General features: G+C 40.9%; 1 protein-coding gene across 1 annotated transcript in view; it reads left to right on the top strand.

The window, feature by feature from the left end:
* Positions 1–19,383, top strand: part of LOC116517945 (guanine nucleotide-binding protein G(o) subunit alpha) — a 203,880-nt gene that overhangs the window by 165,766 nt on the left and 18,731 nt on the right. Inside the window, exons 4-5 of the mRNA XM_032231138.1 lie at positions 1,209–1,369; positions 18,080–18,208. Of these exons, the coding sequence (XP_032087029.1) occupies positions 1,209–1,369; positions 18,080–18,208 (290 nt within the window). The remainder of the gene's footprint in view (positions 1–1,208; positions 1,370–18,079; positions 18,209–19,383) is intronic.

Raw genomic sequence — 19,383 nt, forward strand, 5'->3', positions numbered from 1 at the left:
GGGAAGGAGGGAGGAGAAGATGGAGACGAACACAATGAGCAATCAAATATGTGCATGGTATCAGGAACATTTCCCAAAGAGTAAATATTTTTAGTATATATATTTTTTCTCCTACCATTTGCTAGTTATAATTACGTTGATATTTTAAACAGCTCTAGAAAGTGAGTGTTTTACGTGTGGGAAAGGGCTGGGTTGATTCTCATCGGGGTAAATCATAATTATATTTGTTTGTTTGTTTTTATTTCGACTTGTAATGCCGCTGAAGCTTGGGGATAATGGGAAAGCCCTTACTGACTTTCTCGCAAGAGAGAAGGAGTGGAAATGAAGTTATGATCTATGGGTTTCTTTCTTTTTTCCTCTTTTGTTGTTCTAAATATTAGTTTTCTTCATTTTTATTATGTTTCCAAATTTCTAATCTTTAAAAAAATGACACAAGCATATGAAATGGATGCAGTGATGGTACTGCAGGGCAGGACTGCTGTAACCTATCCCAATTTGCTGAGGTCTCTTCTTCCTTCCCCCTCCTCCTCTCCCTCCCTTTCTACTTCCTCCTTCTGTGCCTCCTCATTCCTTCTCCCACATCCTCCTCCTCCTTCTCCTTCTTCCTCCCCCCTTCCCTCCTCCTTCCCTTCCCATTCTTCTTCTTCTTCTCCTTCTCCCTCTTTCCCCCTCTTCCTCCTTCCTTCTTCTTCTTCTGTTTCATCTAATATATATTGGCAGTGTGATAAAATGCCACAAAGATTTGTGTACATTGGATGGAAAATGTTGAAGTACCGAGTAGGAACTGATGGACTTTGGTCCATTAAGGAGAAAGGCCAGTGGCTGGAGATGACCAAAGTTGGTGCTCCTCGAAGCAAATTCCATCTCAGTGAAATTCTGTGGACACATCTGAAGCAGAGGTGGGATTCAGCAGGTTCTGACCAGTTCTGGAGAACCAGTAGCAGAAATTTTGAGTAGTTTGAAGAACCAGCAAATATCACCTCTGGCTGGCCCCGCCCCATCTATTCTCTGCCTCCCTAGTCCCAACTGATTGGGAGGGAATGGGGATTTTGCAGTATCCTTCCCCTGCCACACCCACCAAGACACGCCCACAGAACTGGTAGTAAAGAAATTTGAATCCCACCACTGGTCTGAAGGTTTTGGAGATGCAGGTCAGCCAACTTCTCCACTCCTGTCTTTGTGCAAACATGTCCTTTTTTCTTTCCTAGGCTGATGCCAAGATGGTCTGTGATGTCGTGAGTCGGATGGAAGACACGGAGCCCTTCTCTCCAGAGCTGCTTTCGGCGATGATCAGGCTTTGGTCCGACAGTGGCCTCCAAGAGTGTTTCAACCGGTCCCGAGAATATCAGCTCAATGACTCTGCTCAATAGTGAGTTTTGGTCATCACTAGAAGTCTTTTAAACAAGGAGCACCAGCCAGGACCAGTAGTTTTACCTCCTTTGTAAGGTTGCATTAAAACAGGAGTCCCCAAACTTAGCAAATTTAAGACTTACGGACTTCAACTCCCAGAATCCCCCACGCTGGCTGGGGAAACTCTGAGTGTTGAAGGCCGCAAGACTTCAAGTTGCCAAGTTTGGAGACCCCTGCATTAAAAGAACCTTGCACTCTTTCCAAAACTGCTGTTGTGGCCCACCAGCATCCTGCAGAGCTGGCAGCAGATTCGGACAGTGAGGAGGTTGGGGAGGAAGATGGGCCAGTCCTGGAGTCTGGGGAAGGCTCTGATGAGGGCTCTGTGTCGGAGGCAGAGAAGGGGCCAGAGCCGTATGCCAGTTATCAGCTGCCTTCAGAGCCAGACATCAATGAGGCAGACGAACTGCTGGAGCCTGTTCCCAGTGTGCGCATGCACAGAGTTGCCAGACGAAGGGAACAGCTAAGGAACAAGGGTCGACTTGGTAGTGAAGCCACAAGTGGACATGAATGGCCCCTTTCATAGGGAATAAAAGAGGAGCAAAAGGGGAGTGGAGTTTGCAGGAGACAATTAGTTCGCTTAATTGGTTCATGACTCTCCAAGATTCCTTCCCAAGTTTTGCAGAGATCGGCCTGGCAGCTCTCCAAGCCAGAGAAGGTCTGTGACTGTAAATCCTCCCTTGAAAGACTTTGCTGGAGGTGAATGATTCAGAATTCACAGTCAATTAATAAAATGTTTGTTTTTTTTGTCGGGGCCAGGACTTTGCTTCATGCTCTTGGGAAAACTCGATCAGAACAACTCTTCCCCCCTCACCTTTGCAGGTCAAGCAACTAGGGAGAGTCTGATTGTGATTTGTGCACTTGGCAACCATTGTATATTTATGCCGATTGCCGTGTGCTGCAGTCACATGTTTGCCATTTGCAAATTTCCCAGTTAACGTCCGACAAGCCGTTTCACTGGGGAAAGTCAACAAAGAAGGTTGCAAGTCACCAGCATCTGACGTCTTTCTTAACAACCTCACCCCTTAATAATGAATTTTCCAGTCCCAATTGGGGTCATAAGTTAAGGATTACTTCTGTATGCTCACTTAAGGCTCACATCTTTGTTTGTTTTTTAAAGTTTTTTTTATTTTTCTTATACATACATACATTTCACAAATATATATTTCTCATAGATATTATTAGTGTTATACATTATCCTTTAACATTTATAATTCTATTTTTCCCCTAAGGATATAATAATATATTCGAGATTGCTTTCCTGCCATCCCATACATCCATCTTATATTACAATCCTACTTCTTACCTCCCTCTTTCTCCTACCTTCTCTTCTTCTCTTCCTTCTTCTTTCCTCTTCTCCTTTCTCTTCTTCCCCTTCCTCTCTCCTACTCCTCCCCTCTTCCTTCCCTTCCTATCCTCTCTCTTACTCTTGCTACCCCTCCCTTCCTCCCTCTCCTTTACCCTTTCTTCTTTCCCTCTCCTTTCTTCTCTTCTCTCCTCTTCCCTCAGCTTCTCTCTTCCTTCCTTCCATTGTTGCCTTTTCATATTTTATTTGATCTGATGAATTTTCGGGATGGCATTCAAGCAAATTCAGTTCTATATTTACATAACACTCTTAAGTTCCCTCTTCCTCCTCTTATTTTGCATGATAGTAATTCTGCATATAAAATCTTTTAAACATATATTTGTATATTAATATTATTTTGTTTTCTCCCTCTTTCCCCTCCTTCCTTTAACAGTGTGTGGTCTGAATAATTTAACCTGTCTTCTTTTATTTATGTTCCTTTTTCAACCACTCATAAAATTGCCCCCAAGTCTTGAAGTATACCGATTCCTCTTTATCTTTTATTCTCTGTGTTAACCGATTCATTTCTGCGCAATCTAAAATTTTCTGCTTAATGCTCATGTCTTAAGGGATACAATCATTATGTGCATTTAGCAAGCAATTATTGTATCTAGACAGTAAATAGGGAGAAAAAAACGAACACTAATTTTGCCAGGTATAAATCAGGTCTCAGTCCCAAAGCATTTTTTAACAATTTTATTAAGTTTATCAAGACACTAATTACAACTTAAATTACAAACAAAAATGACAATGGGGGAAATGGAAGAGGAAAAAGAAAACAGTAGGGGGAAGGGGGAAAAAGAAAGAAAAGCAGTAATTTCTGACTATTTTTAGAGGAGCAGAATAACATAGCAACATTAAAACTTCAACTTTACTTTTACCGACTTAATATGTATTAGCCATTACTACCACAACAAATGCCTGTAGAGATTCTGAGTCATCCAGATCATGGTTGTCCCAAAGGGGCTTTTTCAGGAGACAACTGGACTTCCTTGCTTTTCTTTTGAAGATGTTTCACTTCTCATCCAAGAAGCTTCTTCATCTCTGGCTGGATGGTGGGGAATGGAAGGATTTATACTCCTTGCAGACAGTTGATCATTTGCATCCTTTTAGAGGGTTGTTGAGGCCACCTGAAGGTTCATTTGTGTCCTCAGGGTAACCTGAGTAATGAAAATAGGTCCTCTGGAAATCCATTCCTAGTCCCAGACCATTCCAAGGGTGTCCATCCCAAATTGCATAGCTAAAAGTCTGTAGAGATTCTCCATCATCCAGGTCATGGTTGTCCCAAAAGGGGACAAGATCCACCAGAGTCCAAGCTGGTGGAGGGGATGGTGTTGCATGCATCATTGCAATCAAGCTTCTCCTTTTTGAACCGTGAATCTGGTGCTACTTATGGAGAAATAAAACAGAGCTAGCATGATTCTCCTTTGCTTGAATGGCATTCTACCATGAATAAAAGACAAACAAAACCTCAGAACTCTATTCTTGCTGATGAGCCCTACAGAATCTCAGCAAAGGGTATATGAGTGACCCAGGCACAGGGCCTTTGACGGATTACACAATCGGCTGCCATCTGCTGTGGCAAAGGGAGATTTGACAAAAGAAAGCAAGGATTTTGAATTTGCTTGAAGAAAGCAATCAAGCCTAGGTACACACACTTTGAAACATGTAAGACGGAGGTGATGGATGGATGGATAGATACGTAGAGGATACATAGAGGATACATAGAGGATACATAGATACAGAGATGATGGATCGATGATAGATAAATAGATAGACAGACAGATGATAGATAGATAGATAGATAGATAGATAGATAGATAGAGATAGATAGATAGATAGATAGATAGATAGATAGATAGATAGATAGATAGATACATACATACATACATACATACATAGATAGGTACGTACGTACGTACATACATACATACATACATACATACATACATACATATGATGGATAGATGATATATGATAGATAGATAGATAGATAGATAGATAGATAGATAGATAGATAGATAGGTACGTACGTATGTACGTACATACATACATACATACATACATATGATGGATAGATGATAGATGATAGATAGATAGATAGATAGATAGATAGATAGATAGATAGATAGATAGATAGATAGATAGATAGATAGAGATACATACATACATAGATACATATATGATAGATGATAGATATGTAGATGATGGATGGATGGGTGGGTGGGTGGGTGGGTGGGTGGGTGGGTGGTGGGTGGGTGGGTGGATGGATGGATGGATGGATACATAGATAGATGATAGATAGATAGCTGGATGGAACAGACGAGAGAGAGGGAGGGGGAAGACTTTGACACTTCTGTGATTAAGTTGATAATTTGAAATATGTCAAAATTCCCTCCATTCTCCAGACAGCCGTTCCATTTTTCTCTAGCCAAGTGGGATCAAGGAGACCAGGCATTTTACTGTTATGGGTAATTTGTGAAATAAACCTCTTCAGCACTCTGCTATTCAATGTTCTTTTGGGGCTAAATTGCACCTGAGCCAAAGAGAAGCCATGAGAGGGCAATAAGGCAGGGTGTGCAGTTGGAGGGGGAAATCAATAACAGTGGCTATTACTATATCGCCGTGCGGCTGTAATGACTGAACTTTTGCTGATCGGCTCACTGGCTTGCCAGAGATCACTCACATACCACAGGGAGGTAAGATCAGGGTGGGTTGCTGCTGGCATTACTGTTGGTTTGGCGCACAAAGAATGTGCATGCACAAAACATTGAAAAGGGGGGGATTACATTTCTGCAGTGAAAATTGTTCTGCGCATGCGCAGAACCAAAAGTCAAGATGGTGGTGCTGTAGGAGAACCGGTTCGGGGGTGTGGCAGGCCTGGGTCACTGCCGGTTCCAGTGACCCAGGCCACCAAGCTACTACCAGTTTGGCTGAACTGGTCCAAACTGGTAGGAACCAAGGGTGATTGGACATACAAGGAATTTGTCTTGGGTGCATATGCTCTCAGTGTATATAAAAAGACAAGATACATTCTATAGAGTAGAGTAGAGTAGAGTAGAGTAGAATAGAATAGAATAGAATAGAATTCTTTATTGGCCAAGGGTGATTGGACATACAAGGAATTTGTCTTGGGTGCATATGCTCTCAGTGTATATAAAAGACAAGATACATTCTATAGAGTAGAGTAGAATAGAATAGAATAGAATAGAATAGAATAGAATAGAATAGAATAGAATAGAATTCTTTATTGGCCAAGGGTGATTGGACATACAAGAAATTTGTTTTGGGTGCATATGCTCTCAGTGTATATAAAAAGACAAGATACATTCTATAGAGTTGAGTTGAGTTGAGTAGAATAGAATAGAATAGAATAGAATAGAATAGAATAGAATAGAATTCTTTATTGGCCAAGGGTGATTGGACATACAAAGAATTTCTCTTGGGTGCATATGCTCTCAGTGTATATAAAAAGACAAGATACATTCTATAGAGTAGAGTAGAGTAGAGTAGAGTAGAGTAGAGTAGAGTAGAGTAGAGTAGAGTAGAATAGAGTAGAGTAGAGTAGAATTCTTTATTGGCTAATGTGATTGGACACACAAGGAATTTGTCTTGGGTGCATATACTGTCTACATAAAAAGACAAGATACATTCATCAATAATCATACAGTACAACACTTAATGATAGTCATAGGGTACAAATAAGCAATCAGGAAACAATCAATATCAATATGAATCATAAGGATACAAGCAACAAAGTTACAGCCCTGCAATCATAAGTGGGAGGAGATGGGTGATAGGAACGATGAGAAGATGAATAGTAATAGTAATGCAGCCTCAGTTAATAGTTTGACAGTGGTGAGGGAATTATTTGTTAAGCAGAGTGATGGCGTTTGGGAAAACACTGACCTTGTGTCTAGTTGTTCTGGTGTGCAGTGCTCCATAGCGTCGATTTGAGGGTAGAAATCAAAACAATTTATGTCCAGGATGCGAGGGGTCTGTAGATATTTTCCCAGCCCTCTTTTTGACTCGTGCAACATACAGGTCCTCAATGGAAGGCAGATTGGCAGCCATTGTTTTTTCTGCAGTTCTAATTATCCTCTGAAGTCTGTTTCTGTCTTGTTGGATTGCAGAGCCAAACCAGACAGTTATGGAGGTGCAGATGACAGACTCAATCATTAATCAGCAGCTCTTGGGGCACTTTGAGGTTTCTGAGTTGGTGCAGAAAGAATATTCTTTGTTGTGCTTTTTTGATAATGTTTTTGATGTTAGGTGTCCATTTTAGGTCTTGAGATATGATAGAACCTGGATACATTCTAAATCAGATATTTTAGGCCTGCTATTTCCATGAGTCTCACTGGGAAAATTAAAAAAAAACTGGGCTCACATGAATGTAAAAGTCACTTGTGACATTTTTAGGTTCCCTGCAGCACTAATGCAGGACAGCAAATTCCCAGGAACCAATGAGGTCACCATATTGTTCCTAGGAAGCAATATTTTCCCTTCATAAAATTCCAATTTCAAATCCTGATTTTGGGCTGGGAAGTGTCGGAAAAATAATTTGGGGTTCCAACTCCAGCCGGGGTTGCACAAGAATAAATAAAAATGAGATCCAGGCAGCTGTGAGGAAAGAAGAAATATTTATCCATGCAAAAAGTTTGCCTTTAGGGGCAGCTGCAGAGAAATAGGGTACAGCAACAGATTTTATAGGGGAGCCTGTCTTGATGTAGAATTGTCTATGTGCTGATTGTCTATGTGACACTTGAGGGGTGTGTGTGTGTTTAGGTATGTCATCTATGATATTTATTCTTGGGATCATTCAGTTCTGCTGGGAGACCTACTTTAATTAACCCCGTGTTTACAGACCTTATGCTTTGATATGTAGATTAGGTCTGGGTAACTTATTTGGAGGTTTGAGTAAAAGATTATCCCCTGTTTGCTATTTCTACTTAATTAACTTCGTTTCAGCTTGACCATCAAATATCTACCGTAGTAGAGATGCTGATTCTCAGTCCATTGTGGGTTTCTGTTGGTGTTTTAAGAGAAGATGGAAACCGTATGAAGAATAATATATAGCTTGATGTAAAAGGTCTCACAAAAGGCTTGTAGCTCTGCAGAATAAGAGCAGTAGGTAGTGGAGAGCCCAAGGAGCTCGGGAAAGCATAATTACTTAATAATTAATAGCTTTGGTTCAGAAATCAATGCAGTGTGACACAATCTGCAAGTAGACCTATACATTATTAAACTGATATAATCTGAAGGTTCAGCAAAAGCAAGAAGAGGCTACAGTACCTGGCACTACAATTGAGGGGGTTTAGGTTTTGGTTTTGGTTTAATGGTGTTTCAGGAGGGGAGGGGAGGGGAGAGAAGGGAAGGGAAGGAAACAGAGGTGGGATTCAGCAGGTTCTGACTAGTTCTGGGGAACCAGTAGCGGAAATATTGAGTAGTTCAGAGAACCGGTAAATACTACCTCTGGCTGGCCCTGCCCACATCTATTCTCTACCTCCCAAGTCACAGCTGATTGGAAGGGAATGGGAATTTTGCAGTATCCTTCCCCTGCCACGCCCACCACGCTACACCCACAGGACCGGCAGTAAAAATTTTGAATCCCTCTACTGAAAGGGAAGGGATGGGAAGGGATGGGAAGGGAAGGGAAGGAAGATAGTAAAAGGGGAGGGAAGGAAAGGAAAGGAAGATAGTAAAAGGGGAGGGAAGGAAAGGAAAGGAAGATAGAAAAAGGAAAGGAAAGGAAGAGAAATATGTGAAATGAAGGGAAGGGAAGAGGAGATGAGGAACAGGGAGGGGGGAAGAGGAAAGGAATGGAATGGAAAGGAAGAGAAAAAAGTCAAATGTAGTGAAATGAAGGGAAGAGAAGATGAATGAGGGAAGCAAACAGGAAGGGAAAGGAAGGGAGAGGGAGGGAGGGAAGGAAGGAAGGAAGATGGGAATGAGAGGGAGGATGAGGGAGGAAGTCGCTGATACCCATTTCTCCATGCAATATTATTTTTTTTAAAAAAAAACATCACAACCAAGTTCATTGTCTTGAAAACCAGGCCTGAACCGGATTATTACATAAACATTCTTATGGAGAGGAATAAACCCACATAATCTTATACAACAAGATCCTCTCTGCAACCATCTGCCTCCCATATAGTAGAACCCAAACGTATCATGATCACTTTGACAGAGATTTGGTTTCAAATATAAAATACATCCTTCAGAGCAAGCCAGGTGCAACTCCAGATCCAGAATCGGTAGATAGCTTGCATTTTTTAGACATATAAATCTACAGGCCCAACAAATGTATGTCCTCTTTTAACTTCCTTTTGTGAAGCTAACCAAAAGCTCAGCGGGAGAAGGTATTTTTTCTGTGCTCTTCATCCCTAATTTTCAGGTACAGCCCATTTCCAAAACAATTAGTACTGCAGGAAGCATTGGGTTTACCGTTACTATCTTGAGACCGACTTTAAGCCACCAGTCCCATGGCTCAAATCTGGCTTGTGGTTTATTCACCACTTTTTCTATCCCATTCTTTATCCCAAAGGTGTTTTTTTCAAGAGGCAACTGGACTTTCTGGTTTTTCTTTGAAGACGTTTTGCTTCTTATCCAAGAAGCTTCTTCAGTTCTGAGTGGATGGTGGGGAATGGAAGAGCTGAAGGAAGCTTCTTGAATGAGAAGCAAAACGCCTTCAAAGAAAAAAACCAGAAAGTCCAGTTGCCTCTTGAAAAAGCACCTTTGGGACAACCTGGAGGACTGAGAACCTTCATAGACATTCAGAGCTGAAGAAGCGAAACATCTTCAAAAAAAGAAGAAGAAGAAGAACCAGAAAGTCCAGTTGCCTCTTGAAAAAATAATAGAAGGGAAGGGACGAGAAGAGAAGAAAAGAGAGGGGAAGGGAAGGGAAGAGAAGAGAAGAGAAGGGAAGGGAAGAGAAAAGAAGGGAAGGGAAGAGAACAGAACAGAACAGAACAGAACAGAGCTGGAAGTCCCAAAGTCCCTTCCAACTCTGTTTTGTCCCAAAGGTGTTTGTTTTTTTTCAAGAGACAACTGGACTTTCTGGTTTTTCTTTGAATATGTTTCGCTTCTCATCCAAGAAGCTTTTTTCAGCTGTGAAGGGATGGTGGGGAATAGAAGAGCTGAAGGAAGCTTCTTGGATGAGAAGCAAAACATCTTCAAAGGAAAAAACCAGAAAGTCCAGTTGCCTCTTGAAAAAGCACCTTTGGGATAACCAAGGCCTGGATGACTGAGGACCTCCATAGACGTTCTTTAGCTTGTCTAATGAGAGGTTCTGGAGAACATCGGAGCTTCCATAACCATTTACATCCTTTTGGTTGAGCCTTATTTCTTAGCACTGAATGCTTTTCTTTTCTCCTGGTGGACCAATCACATGGGGGGGGGGGTTTCCCCCAAATGTCCTTTGGAGGGTTTTTTTCATTTTTGCTTTGGAAGAGTGGGGGTTGTGTTTGTTTTGGGAGGCTGATGCACTTTTTGACAGCTTGAATAATGTTCTCTCTGTGGAAACAATCAGAACTTTTGAACAGTTTGGGATCCAGGTACCTGAAAATATGTCTGTTGCTATAGCGACTCCTGGTGTATTTAAATTATCCATGAGCATCCTCTTTGGATGCTGCAAACATCTCCATTGAAATGGACACTAGGACTGGAAAAGAGAACATTTTTGACAGTTCATATTTCCATGTACAAAATCATAATCTTGGTAATTGGCCCAAATGTCACCCAGCTGGTTTTCATGCCTAAGGCAGGACTAGAATTCACATCTCCCACTTTCTAGCCTGGTTGCCTTTCCCCACTAGACCAAACTGTCTCTCATGGATTTAACATTCAGTTTCAAATAATTTTAATAAAATAATGAAAGACAAGAGTATTGAATGACTGGCAAAAATAAATCTAATTTTATACACGGTTTGACAAAAGGCTGAGGATTAAGCAGAAGATATTAAAAAGATTTAAAGGAACGAGGCAGTTTGGCAGTACCAAATTTCAAATTATCTTTTCAAGCCAGTCACCTAACAGAGTCAGCCTATTGCCCCCAACAATAGGCTGAGAAATAGAAATGAGACCCATCTGAATCCTCATTTCACTGACCTCGGAAGGATGGAAGGCTGAGTCAATCTTGAGCCTATCAGGATCAAACTCGTGGCAGTAGACTGAATTACTCTGCAATACTGCATTTTAATCACTGTGCCACCAGGACTTCCTTCCTTCCTTCCTTCCTTCCTTCCAACTCAAAGACAGATATGTGGATAGTATAGTATAGTATAGTATAGTATAGTATAGTATAGTATAGTATAGTATAGTATAGGATAGGATAGGATAGGATAGGATAGGATAGGATAGGATAGGATAGGATAGGATAGGATAGGATAGGATAGGAAAGGAAAGGAAAGGAAAGGATAGATAGAAATAGCCCTTAGACTTATATACCACTTTACAGTGCTTTATAGCCCTCTCAAAGCAGTTTACAGAGTCAGACTATTTCCCCCTACAATCTGGGTCCTCATTTGACTGACCTCGGAAGGATGGAAGGCTGAGTCAACCTTGAGCCAGTCAGAATCGAACCCCTGGAGTGAGCAGTGAGTTAGCCTGCAGTACTGGCATTCTCACCACTGCATCACCACAGTTCTTAATTACATGGTTAAGAGTCAAGACTCCTTCACAAGACGCTCAAGTCCAGGTGACCACATGGAGATATGGAAGTGGTGTGCCATTGCTTTCTTCGGGGATAGTTTTAGAACTATCTGACCTAACCTGCAATCCTGGGACTTTCTGGTGGTTTCCCAACCAGGAGCTAATCATATTTAGCCCTGCTTAGCTTTTCTGAGACCAGCTTTGTGCTTGACCTACTAAAGAGAAGTTTGTGGTTGTCACGTCATACAAGGATGAGAAGGATTGGAGCAGGCCCCTCATGGGTACATACCAACTCAGGTGACCTTTGAACAACTGTGAGCAAAGGATGCCACAGTACATCTAGGGTGAACTAGGACTGCATGAACAGACTGTATGCCTGAGCAGTGGGTAGTGACATCAATGGGCCTTCTTCTCCACCAACTATAAAGATCTCATGTTTGATCACAGTCATGGTTGATATTCTCAGAGGGATCACCGGTGGCATGTAGTGATGTATTTCTTGTCTTTCAAATATATGGGCAGCTGCCTCTAGGTCCTAACCTGAATAACAGACTGGAACATATTCCCTTAATGCTGCGTTCCGTCTGTTAAGAGGAGAAAGATTTCCAGATGGTTAATGCAGATATCTTTGGCTTGACAGAAACAGAAATAGACTAATTTATAGGAGATCATCTGATGAGCAGTGTTTTAAAAGCATAGGGTAGAGGAAAAATTAGCTCAGATTTATCACCTCTTGCTTGGCTATTTATTTTTATGAAGATGGGAATGCAAAGAAATTTGGTCAGTGAGAGATTTTTTAAAAATTGCACATGACCACAGAGATGTCTTCGGACAGCACTGGCTCTTCGGCTTTGAAACAGAGATGAGCACCGCCCCCTAGAGTCGGGAACGACTAGCACATATGTGCGAGGGGAACCTTTACCTTATAACCGTGATGGCAAACCTATGGCCCGCGTGCCAGAGGTGGCACACAGAGCCCTCTTTGTGGGCCCATGCGCTGTCACCAGCTGCTCTTCTGGTTTATGGCCTTCACATGTGCACCGCCCAGCTAGTCTTCAGGTTTTTGGAGCATACACACACATTCCGGTGTGGGCACGGTGCGGAAAACGTTCGCCATCACGGCCTTATAATATCTTGCCTTTCAACTTGAAGAGCAAATGTTTCCTGGGAGCAGCACAACCTACCAACTCTCAACATGCAGCTCGACAAGGGATCATCCTCTCCATCTCTTGCCAGCTTCGATCTTTAAGAACCTCTCATCTATATGCAGGCCCAGACACCTCCAAATCCCTCTTATTCCTGGCACTTCCAACCTTTAGAGAACCCTAAGCAAGCGCAGCCTTGCAAAAAAATGTCATGTCCTCTATTTTTTCTTTTAGAAAGCTGAATAAACCAGTGGAGTTGTCGTTCCTCTCCCTCCCTCCCTCCCTCCCTCCCTCCCTCCCTCCCTCCCTCTCTCTCTCTCTCTCTCTCTCTCTCTCTCTCTCTCTCTCTCTCTCTCTGAAGCCCATTCAGGTCTTTTCTTCTGCAGAAAGCTGCTAATGAGCAGAAGTCTTCTGTAAGAGAGGGAGGGGGGAAACTTCCTTTTTTACGTAGACGGTTGCCAGGGGTGCTTTCCCTTCCCAGCCATGGAAGAGTGGAATTGCAAGAAGAAAAAGCAAAGTGGGGGGAAAAAGGAAAGGGAAGAAATGCTCGAAACATAATAAGTGGCATGAAATGATGGGAGTGTAAGGATTAAAATGAAGAGAGGGGGACCACAGTTGATGCAGCCAAAAAGAAAAACTGTTCTGTTGAAATCTGGGTGTGTTCCATTTTTTTTTTTTACTCAGTAGAAGTATTTATACGTTGCTTTTTGGCATGCTCTTAAAAGGAATAGAATAGAATAACAGAGTTGGAAGGGACCTTGGAGGTCTTCTAGTTCAACCCATTGCTTAGGCAGGAAACCCTACACCACTTCAGACAAATGGTTGTCCAATGTCTTCTTAAAAACTTCCAGTGTTGGAGCATTCACAACTTCTGGAGGCAACTTCTGTTCCACTGATTAATTGTTCTCACTCTCAAGAAATTTCTCCTCAGTTCTAAGTTGCTTCTCTCCTTGATCTACCCATTGCTTCCTGCCCTGCCCTTGGGCGCTTTGGAGAATAGCTTGACTCCCTCTTCTTTTTTTGCAGCCCCTGAGATATCGGAAGACTGCTATCATGTCTCCACTAGTCCCTCTTTTTATTAAACTAGACATACCCAGTTCCTGCAACCGTTCTTCATATGTTTTAGCCCCTAATCATCTTCGTTGCTCTTCTCTGCACTCTTTCTAGAGTCTCAACATCTTTTTTACATCGTGGTGACCAAAACTGGACGCCGTATTCCAAGTGTGGCCTTACCAAGGCCTTATAAAGTGGTATTAACCCTTCACGTGATCTTGATTCTATCCCTCTGTTGATGCAGCCTAGAACTGTGTTGGCTTTTTGGGCAGCTGCTGCACACCGCTGGCTCATATTTAAATGATTATCCACTAGGACTCCAAGATCCCTTTCAAAGTGACTACTATTGAGCAAGGTATTACCTATACTGTACCTGTGCATTTTGTTTTTCTTGCCTAAATGTAGAACCTTACTTTTTTCACCATTAAATTTCATTCTGTTAGATAGTGCCCAATGTTCTCTCTTTTAAGAGGGCAATATTTAAAAGGCTGATAACTTTCTGGTTTATGCTTCATTTCTTGGAGCTGTGAATGTCTTCTGCACCCCTTGATTTAGAACATTCGTGCAGAGTAAGATCCTCCATGCAGTCTCTGAAATGTATTTGGATTGCCACCTTTTACAGGAGTTGAAGTTTCAACTCTTATGCAATCCTAAGTTGTATTAATGAAAGGATTCAGTCAAGATCAAGGGAGATATTAATACCACTCTATAAAGCCTTAGTAAGGCCACATCTAGAGAACTGCATCCAGTTTTGGTCACCACACTATTAAAAAGATGTTGAGACTCTAGAAAAAGTGCAGAGAAGAGCAACCAAGATGATTAGAGGACTGGAAGCTAAAACATATGAAGAACGGTTGCAGGAATTGAGTATGTGTAGTGAAGAGAAAGACCAGGGGAGACAGGATAGCAGTCTTCCAATATTTGAGGAGAAATAAGGAGGAATTTTCTAAATATACTTTTTTTTTATTTTCCACTTTCATAACATATAATCACATGTATACTATTACATAGCCAATATCCTATTGTATTAAGTAGTAATTACATCAGTTCCTCTTGTCATCAACGCCCAGAAAGATAAAAACCCATTATTAGCTCTTCTGCTCTCCATACACCTCTTTCTTCTACCTCTCTCCTACCTCCTTTCTTCCCTCCATCATCCTTTTCTACTCTACTTCCCCTTCCTTTCTCCTTCTCTTCTCTCTTCATTCCACTCCTCCTTATCCTCCTCATCTTCTCCCCTTACCCTCTCTCCCATCCCTCTCTTCCTATCTTTCTTCTCTCTTCTGTTTCCCACTCTTCCTCTCAATGGTGTATTTCAGCTTCTGAGTAAACTCCATTCTATATTGATGGTATTTATGCTTCCATATCAATATACTTAACATATCTTAGTTTTAAAGAAAAAATAAGAGAAGACCAGTATACATGTGCAATCATATTACATTAAAATCTAACACCCCTCGTCAAGCCTCATATTCATCCCTCCCTCCCCCCCAACCCCCCAACCCCTCCCCAGCCTTCCCTCCCCGACTTCCCAGAACCCATACACGGTATAAATCTTTAACAAAAACAGTCTAAAATATATTGGAAAAAAGAATAAAAAATTGATAACATCTTTACATTGAACTTAGCTCCTCCTTGCTAGGCTAACTTTAAACAATTTATATCATTCCTGATCTTAATCATAAGCTATCTGGAATTTCTTAGTCCCATATTTATTTTGTATATAATCAATCCATTTTTTTCCAGTCTCATTTATATCTTTTGTTTGAGTGGTCCTTAAGATATCCAGATATTTTAGCCATCTCGGCTAAATTTATGACTTTCAATGTCCATTCTTGAATTGTAGGCAAATTTTCCTTGAAATAAGGAGGAATTTTCTGACAGTGAGAACAATCCTAGATGGAACAGAAGTTGTCTTCAGAAGTTGTGGGAGCTTCATCACTGGAAGCTTTCAAGAAGACACTCGACTGCCATCTGTCAGAAATAGTGTAGAGTCTCCTGCTTGGACAGGGTCATTGGGCTAGATGACCTCTAAGGTCCCTTCCAACTCTCTGTTAATGTGTTTTACACTTGCCAAGGTTGCCAAATCAGGGGAGAAAGGATGGGAATCCTAGAGCAGGGATTCTCAACCTTGCATACTTTAGGAAGTGTGGACTTCAACTCCCAGAATCCCTCAGCCAGCAGCAGATGCAGGCTACAGCAATGGATGGATGCTGGCTGGGGAATTGGTTGATGAAGCTTTTAAAAGCTCTTGGCTTCATCAGCTCTATGATTCAGTGGATCACAGTGGCCGATCAGGTGGGTCAGGAGATTTAGTTTGAATCTTGATTCATTTGTTTTGGAATGATTGAGAAGCTCTACATTTGGAATGATTGAGAAGCTCTACATTTCACAGAGCTCCTGTTGGAATTCAGTTAACAGTTAGAATTACTTTTTTGTGGCTCTGCCATTTTAGTTTTTAAATATAGACGTTATGTTCTGGTTTAAGGAAAGAACAGAACAAATTTCAGGTCTGGCAAATTTATTTTGATTATCTTGTCTTATAAAAGAGAACACACGATATGTAGTTTAGGATTGAACTGTGGCATTCTTGGTTCTTTCTGAGCTTGGTTGGAGTTTTCTGCAGACATTTCACTACCCAGCCAGATAACATCATCAGGCACTGTAACTTTGTTGCTTGAATCCTTATGATTTATATTGACTGTTTTCTAGTATGATTTGATTGCTTATTTGTACCCTATGACTATCATTAAGTGTTGTATCTTATGATTCATGACGAATATATCTTTTCTTTTATGTACACTGAGAGCATATGCACCAAAGGCAAATTCCTTGTGTGTCCAATCACACTTGGCCAATAAATAATTCTATTCTATTCTAATTTTCTATTCTCTTCCCTTCCTTTCCTTTCTTCTATTCCTCTATTCTATTCTATCCTATTTTCTATTCTCTTCCTTTCCTCTATTCTATTCTATTCTATGAAATATATTGCCTTATTTTATTGATTCACCCTGCAGTGCTCAACTCAGCAGTAACATAAATAATATATAATAAAATAGTATATTATGTCCAAATATAATGCAGTAATTGAAGAAAAGATCAGAAGTGGGTCAATTCAGCAAGTAAATTAGGGATTATTGCAGTGAATTATAAAATGTAAACTGGAGTTGAAATAAACAGAGAGCAAAAGAAAGAAACATGATAGCAATTCGGTTGACTTTGAGGCAAATGTGATGCTTTGCACAATTCTTTCTGTGTTTGAGATATTAGGAATATCCAATATAGCATTTTACAGATTAACAATAGAAAGACGAGCTCTTGTTGCAAGCTGCTTACATTCAAAAATTTAGTCAAGAGCTATGGCATAAAGGGAGTTTCCATCTTATTTGAGAAAAGAATGAATAAAGATTATAAAATTCATCCAAAAACATCCTAGGAGGGCTTTTAGAAGAGACTTGAAAAGAAAAAGATGAAATGAATTCATTTTTGTACATGAAGGCGAATCTTGAATTCTTCCTTGGGCATTTCAAGAAATTCCTCCATATCTGAAGCAACATTCATATATATACACACACACTGTCTGTGTGTGTGTGTGTTTGTGTGTGATGAATTTAATATCTTTATTTTTAAACAAAACAATCTTTAATCTTACAAAAAGAAAAGAAACCTTAAGATAATCAGGTTTTCGGTTGAAGAAAGACCACAAAGAAAAGCTTTTTTTTCAAACTTTTATTTTATTTTTTGTTACATATTTAAAATTCTTTTATAAACAGAGTGTTGTCCAGTTCCCCCCTTTAACATTTTCACATATACATAATTCATTTTGCATTTTATCTCCATCTCCCATTTTATCCGTATTATTTTCTTCCCAAATTTTCTAACTTTTAATTTTTTTATATACATAAAACATGTTATTTTTTTATCCCTCCTTTAGAAATAAACCAAATTTATCATTTCATTTCCATCTATTTTCTATAAGTAACATATATCTTCAGGTTCAGTTTTTTATATAATCAACATTTTACTTAATTAATTTGCACAATTGTTAATATTAGTATAGTTCACTTACATCTTAATTACATGCATTACCATAATTAACATATTTCATTTCATTTTACTAATCCCCTGTTCCTGGTTTCTCTCTTTTTTTCCTTCTCTTTTCCTTCTTTTTATATGTATTATTTCTTTTCTTCTGGATCTTTTCTCTCACTTTTCCATATATATTTTTGGATAACCCTCCCCAGAGTTTTTCTTTTTTGCTTCCCACTATTTTCTCTCTTTATTTTGGGCTAATTTCTTTTTTGGGATACCATTTTCTCAAAGGAAAGTTAGGGGGGGGGGATAAAAAAATATAAATAATAATTTGTCATAAATCTCTTGGTGTCGGCATTTATGTTTTGTTCTGTCTTCCCTCAGGATTGCTAGAGATAAAAGTCGTAGTTTTATCCTGATCCCTTCCCTTCGTCTTTTCGTTTTGCAGCTATCTAGACTGCTTAGATCGAATTGGAGCTGCCGACTACCAGCCCACAGAGCAAGACATCCTGCGAACCAGGGTCAAAACAACCGGCATTGTAGAAACTCATTTCACATTCAAAAACCTCCATTTCAGGTGAGGAGGGTGCAGGTAGCATGAAAGCATCTCCCTGACTGGACAGATAGTCAGCGTGGAGTGGCTCTCATCCTTTGCTTTCGCCAGTGGGCAGGGTTGGGGGTGTTCCTGTTTGGTTTGCACTGCCACAAAATGGCTGCCATGGTAAGTGGGGCTTGACATGGGCTGGTTCAGTTGATCATCACTATTGCTCATCTAAACCCTTCCCTTCCCTCTTCCCTCCTCCCTTCACGTCACTTTTTTCTCTTCCTTTCCTTTTCTTCCCTTCCCTCTTCCTTTCCTTTCCCTTCTCTCTTCCTTTCCCTTCTCTCTTCCTCTTCCTTCCCTTCCCTTTCCTTTCTTTCTCCCTTCTCTCTTCCTTCCCTTCCCTTCTCCCTTCCTTTCCCTTCCCTCTTCCCTCTTCCTTCCCCTCCCTTCCCTTCTCTCTTCCTTTCCTTCCCTTTCCTTCCCTTCTCTCTTCCTTCCCTTCTCTCTTCCTTTCCTTTCCTTACTTTCCCTTCTCTCTTCCTTTCCCTTCTCTCTTCCTCTTCCTTCCCTTCCTTTCTCTCTTCTCTCTTCCTTCCCTTCTCTCTTCCTTCCCTTCCCTTTCCTTCCCTCTTCCTTTCCTTTCCCTTTCCTTTCTTTCTCCCTTCCCTTCTCTCTTCCTTCCATTCCCTTCTCTCTTCCTTTCCCTTCCCCCTTCCTTTCCTTCTCTCTTCCTTCCCTTCCCTTCTCTCTTCCTTCCCTTCCCTTCTCTCTTCCTTTCCCTTCCCTCTTCCTTCCCTTCCCTCTTCCTTCCCTTCCCTTCTCTCTTCCTTTCCTTTCCTTCCCTTCTCTCTTCCTTTCCTTTACTTACTTTCCCTTCTCTCTTCTTTCCCTTCCCCTCTTTTTTCTTTCCTTTCTTTTCATTCTTCTCTATTTCCTTCCCAGGCTTTTCTTTTTCTTCCTTCCCTTCCCTCATCCACCTCCCTTCTTATCCCTTTCTTTCTTTTCCCCCACTTTTCTCTCCCGCTTCACTTCCCTACCTTTTCCTTCCCTCCCCTCTATCTTGCCTTATCTCCCCTCTCCCCTCCCTGTGCTCCAATGTAGTGTCTTTTTGAGGAATCCAAAGCTTTGCCCAACCCTAGGAATTGCCTACACAACTCCACAAAAAGTCATTCTCAAACTTGAAGGTGGAATAAAACCTGTGCTAGATG

Source organism: Thamnophis elegans, chromosome 14, assembly GCF_009769535.1.
Source record: "Thamnophis elegans isolate rThaEle1 chromosome 14, rThaEle1.pri, whole genome shotgun sequence".
Classification (NCBI taxonomy): Eukaryota; Metazoa; Chordata; class Lepidosauria; order Squamata; family Colubridae; genus Thamnophis; species Thamnophis elegans.